This window comes from Acipenser ruthenus, chromosome 10, assembly GCF_902713425.1.
Source record: "Acipenser ruthenus chromosome 10, fAciRut3.2 maternal haplotype, whole genome shotgun sequence".
In the NCBI taxonomy this organism is placed as follows: Eukaryota; Metazoa; Chordata; class Actinopteri; order Acipenseriformes; family Acipenseridae; genus Acipenser; species Acipenser ruthenus.
Genome location: NC_081198.1, coordinates 1,350,073 through 1,371,860, shown reverse-complemented (window position 1 = coordinate 1,371,860; position 21,788 = coordinate 1,350,073). Strand labels below are relative to the sequence as shown.

The 21,788-nt window shown below is 40.0% G+C and overlaps 1 protein-coding gene across 1 annotated transcript in view; it reads right to left on the bottom strand.

Moving 5' to 3' along the window:
* Nucleotides 1-21,080: 21,080 nt before the first annotated feature.
* Nucleotides 21,081-21,788, bottom strand: part of LOC117402001 (metalloprotease TIKI2-like) — a 70,849-nt gene continuing 70,141 nt past the window's right edge. Inside the window, exon 7 of the mRNA XM_059031452.1 lies at nucleotides 21,081-21,658. Within this exon, the coding sequence (XP_058887435.1) occupies nucleotides 21,436-21,658 (223 nt within the window). The 3' untranslated portion in view covers nucleotides 21,081-21,435. The remainder of the gene's footprint in view (nucleotides 21,659-21,788) is intronic.

Sequence of the window (21,788 nt, the reverse complement as noted above, 5' to 3'; positions counted from 1 at the left end):
AGCGCAGAACACCTCCACTGTCATTGATTTAGCCAGTCGCGGTGCAGAGGGGTGGAAAGCCTAATTTGCGGTGCCTGCTGGTTGGTACTAATGCGTGTGCGCGCTGTTTATTGGCAATGCTATGCTGCATCTCTGTTCGTGCACTCCACTGCTGTATCTTTATGTTATTAGGGAATATGCCAAATTGGGTTCTCCTTCTCCTCCTCCTCCTCCTCCTCCTCCTCCTCCTCCTCCTCCTCCTCCTCCTTCTTCTTCTTCTTCTTCTTCTTCTTCTTCTTCTTCTTCTTCTTCTTCTTCTTCTTCTTTAATAGTATGTTAATACCCTAAAAGTTGTTTATAACAGAACATATAGCCTACGTGTGGGTGCCTTGGTTTCTGAAATGCTCTTGTGTAAATGCTTCGGGGTTTTTATTTATAGGTGTTTTTGGAATGCAACATATAAAAACACCCTGTTTCTTTTCACACGGCTCTATTGTTGTCAGTTTGTCCTGTTTGCAAGCAGCCTACAGAGACCCAAAGATGCGAATTAAAGGAAGCAGGAGAGGGCCGCGGGAAGGCACCCCATATCCCACCCACGCATCTCAAACAAGTGACATTTAGTTTGAAGAAGTGAATTAGCGATGAATAGACTCGGCGGGACAATGACAAGGACTCCGGGGTTCCTAGTGGAGTATTTAGAAAAGCAGTGGTTCGTGTGATAAGATAAAGTGGGGTTTTAAGAGGATCCCAGTCTATTACACGGTAATGGGGTTGGAAAGACCTAAACGATTTGTTGACTAGGACAATAACTCTGTTGTTTCTTCTTGGCATGTTGGAGGAGGGATTACAGGTTTCTCCACAAAGGAATGCAAATTGCTAGCCAAACTAACGGGGTGTTACAGGAGACCTTTCTGTGCATCGGGGGGCTGGGTTTCTTGTCTTTTTTGAACCCGTACACATAATGTAACCACTTAAATCCATGCCGATGAACGGATTAACTGGAAAAAAATAGAAGATATTACATTATATTCATGGGGAGCTCTGTATAAGAGGTTCCAGCTAAAAACATTTGAGTCAATACCCTAATTACGAGTTCCAAATTGGATGCGTCACATTTGGAACCCTTAATTACGGGGTTATTCGGAACCATTTGGTTTCACTTTGAACCAACGAACTCTGAAGTTCAATATGTAGCAATGGTTCTGTATAGAGTATTAACACAATGATTGTTCCAAGTTTTTTATTTCATTTTTTTTTTATTAAGGAATGTAAGTATAAGCAGTTTTGTTGTGGCGTGATGACTATATTAATACATTCCAGCATATTACATTGCAATGCATTTCTATCGAATTAAGTAAACCCCCTATACTCGTTCAATAGTTTATAGCACAAACAATATCTTTCTTTAACATTTTACCGAAAATGTTAGTCTCAGTAGTATCAATTAGTCGCTGAACAAGAGATGTGACTATGAAGTCCTTATCAATTTCAAGCGATTAAAACTCTCGGAACGCTGCTGAGCTAGAACACCAGTGCAGATCGAATGGGAAACCAGTTCCAATAGCAATGCTCCCCTCTAGGGGCGAAGAGGAGAAATACACGACAGAAGTGTGGCCCGCTCCCCCTTTTTTGACCTCAGATACCAATCTCAGTTAATGATGGCTGCTCCAGCTCTAACTCTTTATCTTTTCTATTATCTTCTCTCTGTAGATAATAAAAAATACCTTGCAAATATGTCTGTCGAAACATGACGTTATATTCCCCATGAATGCGCTGTTTAAAACATAGGTAATTATTTTATTGTATATATATATATATATATATATATATATATATATATATATATATATATATATATATATATATATATATATATATATATATCTTTTTTTTCGTTTGTTTGGTTCTTTTTTTGTTTGTTTGATTTTTGTTTGACGGGTCTGGAATTACAGACAGGTGTATAATTGTTTTAGCTCAAGTCGCATTCATCATTTATAACAGCTAGCGATTGGACAGATGAGAGAGAGGCTATTGCCTAAAAAGAAAACGCAATTCACGTTTGCACAGAACCCCACGAGAATAAACCCAGCACAGCACCCAATGAAAATTTGCGTTTTGCAGCCAGTCGCGAACCTTACACTGTGCAGCTAAGTATTTCAAATGCGCCCAGGTTTCCACGTTTATTTTCATGTCTCTTAGGTTGTGGTGTATTTTTAACACACGCATCGTTGTATACAGTACAGTGATCCAGGGCTGCTGTGTTTTCTGTTTATTTAAACTGTGATATATGAATTAGTCCGAGGGTTATGGGTCTCATGAATTTGCATGCGTGCGTGAACCTTTATTGTTATTATTATTATTGTTATTATTATTATTATTATTATTATTATTATTATTATTATTATTATTATTATTATTTATTTCTTAGCAGACGCCCTTATCCAGGGCGACTTACAATTGTTACAAGATACCACATTATTTTTACATAGAGTTACATTATTTTTTTACAAATTATTTTTACATACAAGTACCCATTTATACAGTTGGGTTTTTACTGGAGCAATCTAGGTAAAGTACCTTGCTCAAGGGTACAGCAGCAGTGTCCCCCACCTGGGATTGAACCCACGACCCTCCGGTCAAGAGTCCAGAGCCTTAACCACTACTCCACACTGCTGCCCTTACATACAGTGGCTATTACATATTTTCCTGAGTAAAAATATAAACAAACAATTTGGTTCAGTGGTCTCGACTTTTTGTGCTATATATGGAATCGGAAATTATTTTCCTTGTTCAAGTCGATATGATTTATTTATTTTGCCGACGGTATATTGTGAGAAAGGCTTTTGCTTTATTAGTAACTCCCACAGACTGGGTCGCTGTATCACATGCGCAAGGAATCGCCAGTTTTGGATATTGTAATGGTCCAAATCATCTTATCTCCAGTACTGAGCTTCCCTGCACTGTGACAGAATCGATCCCCAGAGAATAGATTCTACCCCTTTAACTCATCCCACGCCTCTTTCTGTGCGTGCGTGCGTGTGCGTGCGTGCGTGTGCGTGTGTGCGTGTTTTATTTTTTATTAATGTTGAGTAATCCAGGCTGCGATTTCCAATTGTATACTGTGCGGTTTATAAACAAGTGCCCACACATGTGTAATAGTAAGGTGTGCTAATATTATTAGGGGCGGCCGTGTGCTGTTTACTTTAATGAGGGACCCGCCTCGCTCCAGTACAGTAACCAGCCCACACTTAACCTTTCGCCTACACGATCCTGATATCCACACATGATCTGACAGCTTTAATTAAGCAAAAACAACATTGGCTTAAAGACAGTTAACTCCCTGCTGGAAAACGAGCACTTTGACACACTTCGATGGTTCTGAAAACAGGAGGAGGAGTACGCGATTACACGCATCAATACACACATCTCACAGGGTGGCACTGCCCGGAAAAAAAACACCTCCATTTACACTGTCGACAGTAAAAGGGCTGTCACGTGTTAGAATTACGATGTTTTACAACACTTATGTAGGGCAATAGGCTTGGTTATTGCGTTATAATCTTTTCTTATTTCAAAAGGTCCGGACTATTGCGTGATGTGGGTGGATGTTGGAGTGTATTTTATTATTACCATTATTAATACACACGCACACACACACACACACACACACACACACACACACACACACACACACACACACACACACACACACACACACATATATATATATATATATATATATATATATATATATATATATATTAGTGTGTTAAATGCATGTTTAGCTCAATTGCAAGTGTTCTATTCATACACCAACAACAGCTAGCACTTAAACACAAGGTCACAGTAATGAAGAGCTATATAGACGATGACTCTGCATGTTGTGTAAACTTAAAAAAAACATTGAAACCATAAACCTGGTCTCCAGGAGGACATTGGTAAAGATAAACAAGCCCAGCTATGACTCCAAGCTCGTAAACTCGACTTTATTCCCTATTACATATCAGGCATTGACTGCAGCAGATTGCTAAAAGAATAGTAAGTGATACATTATTGTAGGTAACCACACCATCTCATCAAGGGTGTACATGGCTATAAGAAACTGGATATATTACATTCTGGAGTGGGCTGCTGTATGAGTTAATGTGCAAAATAATCGAATATACATACATATATATATATATATATATATATATATATATATATATATATATATATATATATATATATATATATATATATCATTATGGTGATTTGTAAATACTGCTAACAGCAGCATGTTTTGTTTTGAAGTGTGCAGTATAAGTATAACCAGGTACTGTATGATATCTAATAGCAAAGTGCCCCTCAGAGCATGCAAGAATACCCCTTAGCATCGACAGCGATGGCTCTGTGCCCATCAGTCTCTCTATCCCATCTGATCTTGTAATCCCTGATGGGCCATTCCAACTCAAGTGGACCAAGGGGAGGGGGGAGCTCAAACCCTTTACATTGAGGATTTACTTTAGTGAATTCGTTTTACATCCGTGACTTCCTTTAGTGAATTCGTTTTACATCCATGACTTCCTTTAGTGAATTCGTTTTACATCCGTGACTTCCTTTAGTGGATTCGTTTTACATCCATGACTTCCTTTAGTGGATTCGTTTTACATCCGTGACTTCCTTTAGTGAATTCGTTTTACATCCATGACTTCCTTTAGTGAATTCGTTTTACATCCGTGACTTCCTTTAGTGGATTCGTTTTACATCCATGACTTCCTTTAGTGAATTCGTTTTACATCTGTGACTTCCTTTAGTGAATTCGTTTTACATCCATGACTTCCTTTAGTGAATTCGTTTTACATCTGTGACTTCCTTTAGTGAATTCGTTTTACATCCGTGACTTCCTTTAGTGGATTCGTTTTACATCCATGACTTCCTTTAGTGAATTCGTTTTACATCCATGACTTCCTTTCCATGACACCTACAGGGATGGAAATAAGACTCCCAGTGCAAAGCCGTTTGTTCCATTCATGGTTTAACTTTGAGTTTAATAAGACACACAGGAGCTTGTGCAGTACAGTAGAATATTATTTGATCTCAGGGGTTGGGAGATGGGATATATTAGTTAACATGCTTTTGCAATTGAGAATGAAGTGTTCACTGTAGCTGCTTGTTTCTTGTTTATAATTGAAGACTGATGAGAAAGGAACACAGTCTGAGAAAGTGAATCAGATGGCCAAGTGACACTAACAAGCAAAACCATCACTGAGTTCTACCTGTTTTTTTTCAATTTGTATTTTTTCCCTTGCAAAAACAAGAACAAAAAAAACATTTACAGAGGCCCACAAGCAATGCAAAAGGTCAGTGTTATCAAAACAATCTCATTCTGCTATTTGACATAGCACCCTGTACAAGGAAAATAAAAAGCCATCATCTGGAACTGAAATCAACTCTATTCACTGGAATCAGAGTGTAGCTGGGTTTCTGAAGTGTACTTGTGAATAAATGCATCAGATGGAAAATTCAAGCTAATGGGATCAAAGGTGGTTATTTGTGTTTTTTGTTTGTTGTTTGTTTACAGATGGAAACACATGAGCAGTGGTTGTTACTGCCAGCTTAACAATATGATGGTAACTAATGTAAGAGACCCCTGTCCCTTCTGCATGTATCAGCACGACACCTTCCACCCAGTCACAACAGAGATCTGAATCAAGGGTTTTTTTTCTGTTTGTCACCTGGTGTAAACTAATATTACTTCCCCCAGGAATATTTGTTCCCACCAGTGAATATTTGTTCCCCCCTACATGCATGTTTGTTATTTGTATGTACATTCTGCATGTATAATGCTAGTGAATGTGAATAATGTTTTTAGGCTGTTCTCATGTATTATTGTAGGTGAGACTGGACTGGATGGTATAAGTTTAGTGTTAGGGTTAGGGTTAGGGAAAGTGGTCTGAAAAATAAGGTTTTAGTTGAAAATGAACAGATATAGACTGATGTGCAAAAAAAGATTACTTTGTTACAAAAAAGGGGTGTACAAATTTCAGTCTCAAACGAGATCTTTATCGCCTCCATTCCATGGCAGTGGTATGTACCAGATCCACTGCTCTCCAGAGCTGAGTGAACCATTTTTAATTAAAGGAGATTAACTGGATGTCATGAGAGAGATGTAATGGTTAACAAGAGGATTGCACTTAGCCAACTGCAATAAATCTCCCAGTTTTCCTTCGCTAGAAAAAATAACTCTTCATTTTGTCCTTTTTTTGAGCCAGCCCGAGTTCACGTTTCTCATAATATTTCTGTGTTCTCCTTAGTAACAGCCCTTAGTCCTCCTCGGTGTGTGTCTTTTCTGTGTACACAAAGCTATGTCTCTCTCTCTCTCTTTATTAAACTCCATGCTCAATCTGTTTCTGCACTGTGCTGAAAGCAGGGTCCAGATCACACTCTGGCATGCTGCTCTAGGATGGTCCATTGATCTGTAATGATCAATATTTAAGAGAGGTAATAACCAAGTTGTCTCCATTAGCCTAACGACTATCCTGTCATTTTTATACTGGAAGAAAATCTGAAAAAAAATTCAAATGGATTGCTGCCACACAGTCATAATAAAGAAAATGCACATTTTATTTATTTGGAATTTAAATTGTCTTAACAGGAAGGTCTGGACTGGCAGTGACGACACATGCCTAGATCATGATCAATCATACAGCCTAGTAGAAGGAAGATTACAGTACATGCTATTACCATATCCAGAGTATATATCCACAGGAATGACACTTTTGATCAGTACAAAATATATGAAATAGAAAAACTGAAATGCTTAACTGACCCGAATTGATTTCTTGCTAGTTATTTTTTTCTTTTTTAGTTAAAATATTGTCTTGGAGCAAAAGAGCAAAAGTGTAGTTAACTAGGCCCATTCTGTTCAACTAGCTATTTCCTCAAAATATGTTAATGGTTTCTGAATTTTATTGTATGCATACACAATGAAATATATGCAGCTGAACATGAATCTGGGCCAGTACTGTATAAGTACCATAGTGTAAATATAAAAATGTATATCATAGTGCAAAAAACCTCCTGGTCCCTAAATCCGGCTTCTGCTCACTGGATTTTAACAATGAAGACGGCTGTTCGGAGGGGGCTGGAAACTTGCAAACTTGCAAACTTGCAAACAGAATAATGCTGGCAAACAATTAAAGGCAGACGTGTATTACTTGCATTTCCTTCATCATGATCCAAGCTCAGAGCGCTGTGTGTAAATAAGGTTTATGATGCAAGAGAGTGCAATTACCTTAACTCTGGCATTTTAACAGCAAACTGTCCTTGAAGTTACCTGGATACACCTGAAGCAGGTGATAAACTCACAAGGCATAATGGAGCTGCCAGGCTAGTTAAAGCCATGGCATTGGGTTATATGGTCCCTCTTTTCACTCGTCCCTAACAGGAGATTTAATGGGATGCTTGATGGACTGTTGAAATTACGGTATCATTATGATTAATGCCATGGCCTGCAATCACTACAGACGTCTAAAACCTTTACAGTCTTCGGGTGCACCTTTCCCTGGTCTGATTGCAAATCGCTGCTTCGAGTTATCTTTTAATGCTGGTCTTAACTGGCAGAGGTTTATTTGAATGGTTTAATACTTAAACGCCAAACAGTTTATAAAAAAAGGACTGGACCAGGTCCTCATACCTAGAGACTTATGTAGATTTACAGTAACCTTTCTTTCTATCTTTCTTTCTTTCTTTCTTTCTTTCTTTCTTTCTTTCTTTCTTCCATTGGAAATATCAGTTTTCTGCAAAACAATGGTAGTTGTAGGCTAATAATTCAAAGTGTGTTTTCAAGAGCATTCATATTCGATCTTATTCTCCAACAGCCGAGTACCATTAGTTCGTGTTTGAGAAGGCAGCTCCCCAGGGAATTGCCCCCCCCCCCCCCCCCTCGCCCCCCCCCCCAACCTCAGCACACCTCAGCAGCCCTGTCCAGCTGGTCAGCTTCTCTTTCAGGATTATAAATTGGCCAAGGTTCCATACAGGAAGCCTATGTGTTTGGTCATCTTGTAAACACAGCAGGTCAAAGAACGAAATAGAGGCCTCTCCTTGTATTATATCCCTCATCTCCTCTAATACATTTCCGCATTCAATATTTTCCCCATCTTTGTCAACACAGACTTCTAGTGATGCCTACCTGTGACATGTCTTCATTCTGTATAGAGGTAGTGACTCATTCTGAGACCTTACTGCTTGTACACAAATCAGCATGTTGTCTTAAACGTTACCCAGCTGTGCATTGACGCTATTGTTTCAGTGGGTTTGTGCCTCCCCCCAGTGTTTGAAGTTCAAATACATAAGCCCTGTTGCTGTGAATTTTCTGTTTTGGCATTCTGTGGAAATACAAATGACTTGGCAGATAGGATTGCATTGCGTGTAGCATGCTTAACTCTATTCTATTTGTATGTTTTTGTAAACGGTAGGAGGCATTTTATTTTTCTGCTGTTGCTGTTTTGTGTAAACAAAACAAAACCTGAAAGGGTTAATCTTGCTTTACTGCTCTTCCCAGGTGTCATTATCCAATGAAGTGTGCAGAAACAAAGAAACAGACAGCAAAGGAGTGTTTAACGTGACCCTGTGCCCATGCAGAGCTGCTGACTCAAGCACATTCTTCTTCTTCTTCTTCTTCTTCTTCTTCTTCTTCTTCTTCTTCTTCTTCTTCTTCTTCTTCTTTGTAGAAGCACCACTGCACTAAACAGCATCAGAAACACATGAGATGCAATAGGGAACATGCTTCGTACAATAACTAGCAGAAGGTATGTCTAATTTCCGTCAGTAATAAGCTCTTGTTTGAGCCAAGTGGGTGTTTTAGTGACACTGTTAAACACCATTGTCTTGGTGCTATTGACCTCTGTTTCACTCCTTTTGAATTTGGGTGTCACCCTGGATGTGCTGTAACCTAATTCCACATTGATACGAGACTCTTCTGCTTTGCATGTGCATTGCATTGTGAATTAAACTGCACTTTTAGTCTTTGCTGCTGCTGAGACATTGAGACATATTTTCAAACCCTTTCCTCCTTTCTTTCAGTAACTTTTTTAAAGGAGAAAAAATCATGTTAATGTTACAAAAGAAAAACAAACCAACTTGAGAGTGCTGAAGAGAAGGAGATCTGTATTACTCTGCTGCTGGCAAATCTGTATCACTCAGCTGCTTGCTGATATGTATCACTCAGCTGCTTGCAGATATGTATCACTCAGCTGCTTGCAGATCTGTATTACTCAGCTGCTTGCAGATCTGTATCACTCAGCTGCTTGCAGATCTGTATCACTCAGCTGCTTGCAGATATGTATCACTCAGCTGCTTGCAGATCTGTATTACTCAGCTGCTTGCAGATCTGTATCACTCAGCTGCTTGCAGATCTGTATCACTCAGCTGCTTGCTGATATGTATCACTCAGCTGCTTGCAGATATGTATCACTCAGCTGCTTGCAGATCTGTATTACTCAGCTGCTTGCAGATCTGTATCACTCAGCTGCTTGCAGATCTGTATCACTCAGCTGCTTGCAGATATGTATCACTCAGCTGCTTGCAGATCTGTATTACTCAGCTGCTTGCAGATCTGTATCACTCAGCTGCTTGCAGATCTGTATCACTCAGCTGCTTGCTGATATGTATCACTCAGCTGCTTGCAGATCTGTATCACTCAGCTGCTTGCAGATCTGTATCACTCAGCTGCTTGCAGATCTGTATTACTCAGCTGCTTGCAGATCTGTATCACTCAGCTGCTTGCAGATCTGTATCACTCAGCTGCTTGCTGATATGTATCACTCAGCTGCTTGCAGATCTGTATCACTCAGCTGCTTGCAGATCTGTATCACTCAGCTGCTTGCAGATCTGTATCACTCAGCTGCTTGCAGATCTGTATCACTCAGATGCTTGCAGATCTGTATCACTCAGCTGCTTGCAGATCTGTATCACTCAGCTGCTTGCAGATCTGTATCACTCAGCTGCTTGCAGATTTGTATCACTCAGCTGCTTGCAGATCTGTATCACTCAGCTGCTTACAGATCTGTATCACTCAGCTGCTTGCAGATCTGTATCACTCAGCTGCTTGCAGATCTGTATCACCCAGCTGCTTGCTGATATGTATCACTCAGCTGCTTGCAGATTTGTATCACTCAGCTGCTTGCAGATCTGTATCACTCAGCTGCTTGCAGATCTGTATCACTCAGCTGCTTGCAGATCTGTATCACTCAGCTGCTTGCAGATTTGTATCACTCAGCTGCTTGCTGATATGTATCACTCAGCTGCTTGCTGATATGTATCACTCAGCTGCTTGCAGACCTGTATTACTCTGCTGCTTGCAGATCTGTATCACTCAGCTGCTTGCAGATTTGTATCACTCAGCTGCTTGCAGATCTGTATTACTCAGCTGCTTGCAGATCTGTATTACTCAGCTGCTTGCAGATCTGTATCACTCAGCTGCTTGCAGATTTGTATCACTCAGCTGCTTGCAGATCTGTATTACTCAGCTGCTTGCAGATCTGTATCACTCAGCTGCTTGCAGACCTGTATCACTCAGCTGCTTGCAGATCTGTATTACTCAGCTGCTTGCAGATCTGTATTACTCAGCTGCTTGCAGATCTGTATTACTCTGCTGCTTGCAGATCTGTATCACTCAGCTGCTTGCAGATTTGTATCACTCAGCTGCTTGCAGATCTGTATTACTCAGCTGCTTGCAGATCTGTATTACTCAGCTGCTTGCAGATCTGTATCACTCAGCTGCTTGCAGATTTGTATCACTCAGCTGCTTGCAGATCTGTATTACTCAGCTGCTTGCAGATCTGTATCACTCAGCTGCTTGCAGACCTGTATCACTCAGCTGCTTGCAGATCTGTATTACTCAGCTGCTTGCAGATCTGTATTACTCAGCTGCTTGCAGATCTGTATTACTCAGCTGCTTGCAGATCTGTATCACTCAGCTGCTTGCAGATCTGTATTACTCAGCTGCTTGCAGATCTGTATTACTCAGCTGCTTGCTTCTAATTTTGTACAATGGACAAGTGTTTTACGTCATTCAAAAACTAGGAGTTCATTAAAGACAGGAGCAAACCTGATTTAAATATATCCCATTACCCTTTGCTTTTTCAGAGGTTGTAAGCATGGATATGCAGCTCTACATATTTTAAAAAAGACTAACTCATAGACATGGTTTAACATATTTCTTAATGTATTATAGTTGGATACGGGTGCATTTGATTTAAATGGCAAATCTAATAAGGAATTTATATGTAAGAAAAGTATGGAACCGATATTATTAAGTCTTACAAAATGCACAGTTACCACATATCCATACTGAAGAAAAGATATAGTCTACCATTGACGACAATTTCAAACTACACATATGGTAATAATAAATATATTATAGGTGGGAATGTTGCCATAAGGAATGCGTTACTGTAAATGCGGTCTCATATGAAAGAGGGCTCCTGGGCGTATAGAACCCTACCACATGTTCTCCGGAATTCTTATTTTTTTAAGGTTCCACAATGATTCCATATGGTTCTAGGGTTCTAACAGTACGGTGCAATATCACATAGGTTTTTTTTTTCAGCCTTGCCTCCAGCCTCAATAGTGACCTCAAATCTGAGATTCCAAAAGCCCTTTTAATTGTAGCCAGCTACATCCATGGCAACAGGACCTCCCAGGAGGACTTAGAAATGACCCACATGATGGGCTAACCAAGAGCCTTTTCACCCCTCTCCTCATGCATTGGGACAGGCCCTTCAGTGAATCAGGGGAATGTGTTTTTAATTATCCCATTTATTTTCGTGTGACTGAGATATCAATATTTATATCTGGAATGTAATCATATAGGTCTGCATTTGTATTATTGGAGTATTATTTCTGATATGCCAATGAGACTATATTTATTTTGCATATGGGTAAAACCCTGCCTTTGTATGGAACTCTTGTAACACATTCTAAATATCCCTTTATATATAAAAGGATCTCTTTGAAGACATGATGCCTTTCCATTTCCATTTAGAGAGAATGAATGCAGGATCATTTTTTCCCCACAAAATCCTGCAATATATATATATATATATATATATATATATATATATATATATATATATATATATATATATATATATATACAGTATATATAAAATATTGTTCTGTGAAACAATTTAATTATGTCTTTCTTTGTAAAAATAATTAAAAACACAATCTGAAGAAAACAGAATAAATAAAAAAAAACACCCTCCATGTGGTTAAAAAAAAAATGATAACAATAAAAACAAATAAATAACCTTTGCTTTGTTGCTATACTCACAAACTTATTCAATAACCCTGAGAAAAAAATGTTTTCATTGCGGAAATTATACATTACATTATCTTTGGCCCACTTGCAGCTGGCCAGCATTGTAATAACAGCATTCATTCACATAGGAGATGTATTGAGGTGTTTCTGCTATACAAAAATAAAATGAAATAAAAACCGTGTTTAGCCCATTGAGCGTTTAAACATTTATGTAACTTATGCTGTCCAAATTGATTCTGCACGTTTCTGTTTTTCATCCGATATACAATGGCAAAAACAAACACGCAGACGAGGTCTGGTTCCGAACCGATCTTGCTCTCGTTTTACATGTCTCTTATGTAACCAGGATTACCATATTTCATTACGTCAAGTGTTTTCGAGCTGCGGCTCCGTACTTCCATCAAAGCCCCCTGTATTCCAGGCTCCAGTAGTGCCCAACCTTTGAAAACAGATCCGCGCGGTCGGGCGGGTTAAGTGTGCTTTTGCCTCAGGCTTGCACTTATCACAGGGAATGCATCTCCTTTGTTGGACGTGCTTGTTAGGAATATTATAATCTGCGCCGAGACGTTACAAAGCTGGGCTGGGTGAGAACCGGCTCAGTAAAAGAGCGGTTGTTTTAAATTAGCGGTGTCTTTAATAAATGCTGTTTCGTGCCAAAGGGATTACATTTTACATGTCTTTACAAAACTAATAAAAGGTGTATACAATAGACTGAAATTGAAGAATCTCCTAACTAATCTGTTTTAACTCTTTACTGTCCTGTGTATACTATCTTCCCATGCCTAATGCATATTTCCTCAATGTCAGATATATTGGACACTGGGCAGCAAAGGGTTAATATCTGCTACTACTACTACTACTACTACGACGACGACTACTACTACTACTACTGCTACTACTACTACTACTACTACTACTACTACTACTAATAATAATAATAATAATAATAATAATTCGGATTGTAAGATCTACTGTAAGCAAACGAGTTAAACGAACGCAGAATATGTCATTTTAAAACATGACCTTGTTTATTAATGCTGAATGCTGAGTTCATGCAAAGACTGAATCATGCTCTTGTCGGCGGTCTTTTGTCAAATGCACATGTTTTATAAAACATCTCTCCTGAAATACTTGGAGAATTGAGACTGGTTATTTTATCCCTTCAGCTTGTTAAGACCTTGTGTGCGTCTTGAACCTTTCCACGTGACTCTGGGATCCCGCTCTCCAGCGCCTTGAGACATACAAACTATAACCTGGGCTCGGGAGCCACCATTTAACCTTGGCGTCCCTAAGTCAACAGCTCTCCTCTCCGAAGAGGAGCACCCAAGGGCTTGCACATTTTATGCTTTACCATGGACGGCAAATCCTGAGCGGTTAAGCAAACTTAACCTTCATTTATGAAACGCTGTGAACCAAAGGGCAACAGCGACTTGTGCAAGTAATTACGCCAAGGGCTGGGGAGAGAGGGAATCGTTTAAGGGGATGACGCATTCCTAATGAGTTTACCAGAAATTGATTCTCACTGTAATCTTTCCATTTATATGCAGACCCCTCTCTCTGAAAGCTACACAGGCACCGGCCGGGTCAGCCCACTTTGAACCGAGTCAGTGTCAGGACCCCCACTCTGTCAAGCCATGGCAAAATGGTATTTTAGCAAAAGCCAACATTGTCCTGGGGGGCTAAAGGGGCGAAAAAGCTGTTGGTTTCTAAACGTGTTCTATAAACCAGACAACTGTTTGCTGTTACCGTGCAGTCTCGGGTTATCATGCTTTACCTTTAATGTTGTTGTTGCACATATAATAATAATAATAATAATAATAATAATAATAATAATAATAATAATAATAATAATAATAATAATAATAATAATAATAATTGTTTTTGTGTTATACGTATTAGTGTTATTATTTTTACTAGTAGTTCTAGTAGCAGTAGTTTTATTAATATTTTCATTTTTGCTGTATTGTTTGGAATCACCTCTTATTCTATTGCCTCATTGGTTTTAAATACAGGCTATTGAACCTGTACACACACAACTCTTAGTCCCAAGTTATAAACATATACCTCGATGGGCGAGCTCTATGAAACAATAAACAATACCAACCCTTCAAAAAAACAAAAAAAAGTCTACCTTTTACTTGCTAGATGTATTGCGTTTTATTGCGTTTTCGTTTCAGTACAGACAGTAGTGCCTCGGTCTTGAGGTCTGATAGGAACACAACGCGGCGTGCGCCTCGTGGTTATGACGAGGGAGGATGTGCTTCTTGAATTCTTTGTCAATTGCTGTCAGTTTAACAAACTCCACGTGAGGTCTCTGAGCTCTCTTCAGAGCGTTCTGTTTATAATTCTCAAACATGCCAGTTATGAATTCGCCTAGTATGGGTTTCATAATTGCTTTTATTAAGAGGTTAAAACGCATCTCGCAGCTCTGTTTTGTTAAATGGGGCTATCTTCACAAAACAGCCAAGAACATTGTTAAGAATTCAAGAAGGGAACAATGAAGGAATATATAAATGCGAGCAGTGTGTGTGTATCCTGTAGTCCTTCTGAGGACGCGTAATGGAAATCCCAATTCAATGTAGTGACATTTGATTCTTATACCCACTCTGGTTTATTTTATTAAGGGACCGGATACTCTTTTATATATTTTTCATGCAGGATTCATGCTTTTTAAATATGTAATGAGTTTATGTATGTATTTATGTCGGTAATCATTTTAATTATTATATTAAAAGTCAAAATGGTATGTTTGTATTAAAACGGCAATTAATTAGCCTAACCTTTTACAACAAACAATTTAAAAATACTTCAATCTAAGTGTCTAATTTAGGAATCGTATTTTGCAAATATTTAATTTGAACCATATTTATTAGTGCTACGCACCGTTTTGAGATGTTTGGCTTGTGTTGATGTCTACTGTATTTTCTATTGGTACATTTCTTAAAATGAATTGCTTAATATCTCTCGCCATCTAGATGTGTGTTTGCCCTTTACCAAACATCCAGGTCAAAGACTGTATGGGATTGCCCTTCACATAGCTGTTTATTGTTTAAGCGTATGCCTGTATTCCCGGCGATTTATGAGAAATAAATACAGCGCGTGATAAAACAACGCAAATAAAAACACATCTGCATGTTAAGTATGTGGATAGCTTTAAAAAAGTGTGAAACGTGATATTATTATTATTATTATTATTATTATTATTATTATTATTATTATTATTATTATTATTCATAATAATTTTGTTTCAGTACAAAGTTGGTTTTTAATTTGTTTTAATTTCCTGTTAACGCCAGTTACGGCGGTAGTGTTTTAATTCTAACATGCTTTTTATAGTCCAAATTTGAGCAGAAACCTTTTCCCCGGGCTGCGATGCTTTAACTGAAATGGTACCAAACTATTCTAGAAATTATTTCGAAATTACCCTTTCGAGATTGATTCAGATAGAACCCTTTGGCTCATTTGTTGAATATAATTGTTTTTTTGTTCCGTTGGTCTCATGAACACATCGCTATTATAATTCAGGGATGGTGACGAGTATTGGGCGGCTGCACATGTAATTACATGGACACGTTGGCTCCCATTATAAAACTAGTAATATAAGAGCACAATGACATTTATAAAGCCTCCTGTTTAATGGGCGTGAGAGAGCTGTGCCCTGCTGCACAGAGGAATATGTTATTTGGGGTTTGCTTGAATATAAACGTGTAAGTTCAAAACGACTTTTTCGTTCTGTCTTTGCTTTACAAAATGGGTTACAAATATTGGCCAGAAAACCCCTTTATTGCGGTTCCGAGACCAATCGCCCTATTGCTTTTTTCTGCTCGTGTGTATTTGCTGTCTAGGTTGCATTGGCCCGTGTCTTGTTCTGTTGTCTAGTTATATGTACTGTTGTCGCCATCTAGTGGATAGAATGTGATTAGCAGACCTGGCCTCGTACATGTTTTAACACTCAACAGAACCAACTTACCGCTTTTTGGGTGTTCTAGGCTCAGGAAGCACTTCAATATGACCCTCTATCATCAGTCTATCTGATCGGCAGTCTTGCCCATCATGACTGAAACCAAATGCAGCTTTTATATATTTCAGAATGCACATCTCGTTGCAATTTACTGCGCACAGAACTGTGTGCTGCAGATTGTTGACTTTTCTCCAGCTGCTGTAGCTGAAACTAAAGTGCTGTACTACTGAGTTGTCCTGCCCATGAGGATGAGATGCCCACATCCCTCCTCCATGGGCCTGTGAGCTGAGAGAGAGAGAGAGAGAGAGAGAGAGAGAGAGAGAGAGAGAGAGAGAGAGAGAGAGAGAGAGAGAGAGAGAGAGAGAGAGAGAGAGAGAGAGAGAGAGAGAGAGAGAGAGAGAGAGAGGGAGGGAGGGAGAGAGAGGGAGAGAGAGGAGCATGGAACCCTCTCTCCAGTCCTGCCTATATATGCCCACCCAGTCTAAACGCCCTGTGGCGGAGCTGAACTGTATATTCCAGCAGAGGAAATCCAGAGAAGCGAGCTGTTCCATCTCTTGTGGGTTTCCAGCCAGGACACCCTCTTTCAATTTATCCACACAGAAGCCTGCAGCATTTGGCTGAAGATTTCCTAACTCCCTCTGCATTTGGCTTATATGACAATGTGGCGAGACAGCTGTGCATAAAGCAGACTGTTCTACCGAAAACAGGTGTCTAGAATTGGAATCTGCGCTGAATCTAGTTTTCCTGTTGGGTGGGGGTCTGTGGGGGCGAGGGGTGAGGGTGGAGGGCCTGTTTGGCGTGGTGGTTGTCAGCTTTTTGTGGGCAGTAAAATGAACTTTTAAGAAAAGGGATTTAATCGCAAACTGTAGTCTGTCTTGTAAGGTTTTATATAGGTAAACAAACCTTACAATCTATTTAGGGAGCCTTTTCAGACTTTCTTTCATTCATGATCTATCAGGGGAAACGAGGTGCTTCAATGGTGCCCAATGGGAACAGGTTCCATTGTAACACGGACAGTAACACCACAGTGTCCATCAGACCCAGCTGTAATCTCATTGAAGAGCGCACTTGCCTTGCACTCTCGTCTCATGTAGCTCTGCTCCTGAGAACTCCCGTTGGGCTGGGCTGGATGGTTTATGATTTGCGGATGCCTAGATGCCTTTTAATTCACACAATGGATTTCAACAGGACCTTGCACTATTGCCTCTTTCTATCCATTAACCAAGCTAACCTTGACTTTCTGCACCATTTCTAATCTTGTAAACACACATTAAACTGTCCAATAAAAAGAGGCAGCTCAGTGCAGGTTCACACGCTGCCCCACAGCAGTGGAAGGAGACAGGCACTTTTTATGTGCTATGATGGTGTTGATCTTGTTCAGTTTTATGTGATCAAAGGTTGTGGCGAGACCTGCCCACCACACAGCAGCAGTAGGGATAGGGCGCAGCATTGGGCTTGGTTTAAACAACATTACTGCAGGTAAAACCAATGACACAGAACTCTTGGATCCACCTCTAAATGATTAATTAACAAGCTTTACAAACATATCCTACCTATCGTTAACAAGGCAGCTTTCAGTGAAGCTTTATTGTGTTAACTAACATAACACAAGAAACGGAGTAAATGCTAATAAACATTTTATAAAGTGACCCTTAAAATAAAGCTTGACCCTGTTTTCTTCATGTGATTTCCCTGACCTTGTTTTCAAACTGACCCTGGTAAAGTCCAGTTGCATCTGAATGTATTTATTCACTCTCTGTGATGCAGGTATTGGGACCCCATCTGAAATTTCAACTCCCTTTGCTGGGTGTAGGACGCTTGGGTGCTGACAGAGTTACTGATTGTGAAAGATAACAGAAAAGGAGACCCCCAGACAATCTCACTGTGTCCACTAGCGGGAGCCATGAAACACATTGCTGCCATCCAGCGAGAGAGGAGGGAGGGATGTGTTCTGCATTTCTGTAATCAAAAGCACTGCATATACAAAGGCATACATTACATTACATAAAAAAAAATGAAACGCTGTTCCACGGTCCTATAAAACCTGGGCAAGCCACAAGGGGACCCATTGATTGCCTTTTAAACATGAAGTGAAAATGCTAATGCTGTATATTCAGTGGCTCTTTTATGTAGAACCCAAATAGCACGCTGTCCACTCTTAGACTAAGAAAGGGTGTGGGGCGATGCATGAGGATGCAGAAGGGCTGATGTCAGCTTCTCTCTTCTGTTGCTTCAAGAGTGGTATCAACCCCGCTGGAGATGAATTGCTGAAAGCGTTGACACGGCTCACCATCGCACCGCCTCTAGCCAGTATACGCTATTGTCTCTGTAATTGCTGGGGCTTCAGAACACTTTAGTACCTCTCCATGAAGCAGCAGCTTTGGCCCAGGCTATGGCTGGTGTGTACTCATAGTTACATGCACCATTAGCTCAGAATCAGCAGAGATACCTGGCTGCAAGGAGATCATTAACAGAGAGACAAAGAGAGTTGTGAGGAGATTCAAGGTTTCCATTGGAGTCATCCAATGAGCACCCAGGCACTCAGCAATACAAGAGCATCATGGGATACCACTGCCAGCAGTCACCTATCATTGCAGAGACCTCTTTGTGTCCAGTCAAGGCTAGTTCCCATAAAAGGAAAGGACCTAGTGGCGGAACGAGGGTGTGGTTTCCACTGAGGGGCTGGCACAATGACATTGTGTTTAGCTATATCTCGAGAATCCCTCGTCCTTATAATGTGATGACACTTTATATCAGAGTCTAGATTTAGGGAAGTCCTTGCCTCTAATTGTTTAGGGCAGGTTAATAGAGGTTATATCTTCAGAACCTCCCCAACCTTTTCATTTTTTTTTTTGCACAACAGAAATGGCTATCATCACCTTCCATATCGCTGGCAGGGAGGGTTACATGACCTTGTTTATAAGGCAATAGGTTTTATTTGTTTTCTTATATATTGGAATTCATGCAGACCAGAATACATTCCAAGTCACTCCTTCACTCGGAATGCATGCTCTAATCACACGGTGCACTTCTCAAAGAGATGTGAAAACAGAAGTACCCTGGGTTTCTGTGGCTCTGCATGCATGCCTTATACTCAGAAATCCAAGTGGAAGAAAGTGTAATTACTTCCACTGAAGCTATTTGAACATTTTCTGCCCCTAATTGCTCAAATGATTGTTTTTACTAGGTGTTACAATATTCCCATAAGAGTACTTTAAATTGGTTAACTGTTGGCAGCAATTTTGCACAAACTGCAACTGACGTGGAATTATGTGCAATTGCACGGCGCTCAGACTGAACAAATACAACATGACAACATCAGAAACAGGCTGGTGTCGTTTGAACTTTGAATGTGGTCTCGAGCAACATTATCACTGGCCCCCTTACCTTTGCTTTTACTTGTATATTGTCATTAGGAATAGCAGTATATATATATTTTTAAATAATGAAATCGATTTTTAAAGGCTCGGTTATCGCTGCTTTAAGAAACGACTGCATTTCACAGGTGTAAAATAGTACCTGTGGCAATACTTCAGCTTCAAAATCAGATATTGTAAAAAGGGAAATGCCACTTCAAATGTGTACAGTTGCAAATGTCCTAAGAAACTGTATATTTAACTTTTTTTAATGCAAGCTATCCATTAAATACAAGAAAAACAGCCTTTAAAAAATATTAAACTGGATGCCATTTTCACTTAAAGAGTGTGCAAATATTTTCAAACATTCGGGGTATACACTTTTAATACTCCCTGCTCTGTCATATGTAAAATGTATGCAATCCTTCTCTGCACCACTAGAGGGCACAGTGAGCTGTTCTAACAATCGTATGTACAACCGCTGTACATCTATTCAAAGGGTAATGCATTGAAATGTATAGATTTGTTGCTTTTGATTTATTTTTGTTTGTGACACCTTAATGAATTGGTGATTAAGGCTGTTTCTTATGTCATTATTTTCTGTTAATGATGTCACAGTACTGATGTTATTTTATATAATGTATAATGTGAGATCTTGTAACAATTGTAAGTCGCCCTGGATAAGGGTGTCTGCTAAGAAATAAATAATAATAATAATATTTTGTCCTCCAGATTTCCACGTTCTTGTCTTGTGCGAGGGCTTCAGTGTGTGAGGGCTTCAGTGTGCGAGGGCTTTGAGTGTGTGAGGGCTTCAGTGTGTGAGGGCTTCAGTGTGCGAGGGCTCCAGTGTGTGAGGGCTTTGAGTGTGCGAGGGCTTCAGTGTACGAGGGCTTTGAGTGTGCGAGGGCTTTCGATGTACGAGGGCTTCAGTGTACGAGGGCTTCACTGTGTGAGGGCTTCAGTGCGTGAGGGCTTCAGTGTGCGAGGGCTTCAGTGTGTGAGGGCTTCAGTGTGTGAGGGCTTTGAGTGTGCGAGGGCTTTCAATGTACGAGGGCTTCCGTGTGCGAGGGCTTTGAGTGTGCGAGGGCTTTCAATGTACGAGGGCTTCCGTGTGCGAGGGCTTCAGTGTGCGAGGGCTTTCAGTGTACAAGGGCTTTCAGTGTACAAGGGCTTTCAGTGTGCGAGGGCTTCAGTGTACAAGGGCTTTCAGTGTATGAGGGCTTTCTGTGCGAGGGCTTCAGTGTGCGAGGGCTTCAGTGTGTGAGGGCTTTGAGTATGCAAGGGCTTTCAGTTTGCAGCTTTTTTGGCTTGCTGTTTATTTCTCTGGGATGCGTGCACATGAAGGATGCTGTATAAATGAAATTGGGATGTTATGGTATTGCAGGGGGCCATTTGCACCGTAGGAATCAAGGTTCTGTAATAGAATCACAGAGAGAGAGATGAAGAACAACCAGGTGAATACAAAATAGATGTTGTTTCTTTTTAATGATTTGCACAGAACCACTGATCGAAACACTAATTGCTAATAATGTATCTTTTGAGTCAGGCTATGAAGCTAAGCAGAACCTCCAGCTTGTAGAACACTCTGCTGCTTCATTAGAAATTACTAACTTTAGTGCCGGTACAAGGTCTGCTTTATTTTTTTTTTTTGGATCAAAACACAAACACAACAAAATAAACTTTCTTTTTAAGGGTGAATAAATATACATTATCTTGTATGAACAAATACATTTTTACAAAAAAGTCCCTGCTTGACAGAGTAGCCAAGTACAGTGAGTTTCTCAGTCTTTTTGAGTTGCTCTCCGTTGCGAGGTTGAGGTTCTCTCTGCTGGTCAGGAGGGCTGCAGCAGCCGGGGCAGGAGCACAGCGAGCAGGCAGACCACAGCAACCTGGGGGGGGATGACAGGGGGGGCGGGGGACGAGGGTGAGGTGGCGTCCCATCCTGGGGGGTGCAGATTGTGGGCTTCCGTTCGTCTTTGCTGCTCCTGCGATGTTAAAGGAGGCTCCACTGTGATGTAGCCCTTGGTGGTTCGGATGTTTGGTAGCTGTATTGTGCTGAAAAATGTTAAAAAAAAAATAAATAAATATATATATATATATATATATATATATATATATATATATATATATATATATATATAATAAAAGAAGTAAATTATGCATTTCCATTGACAGTGGAATTAGG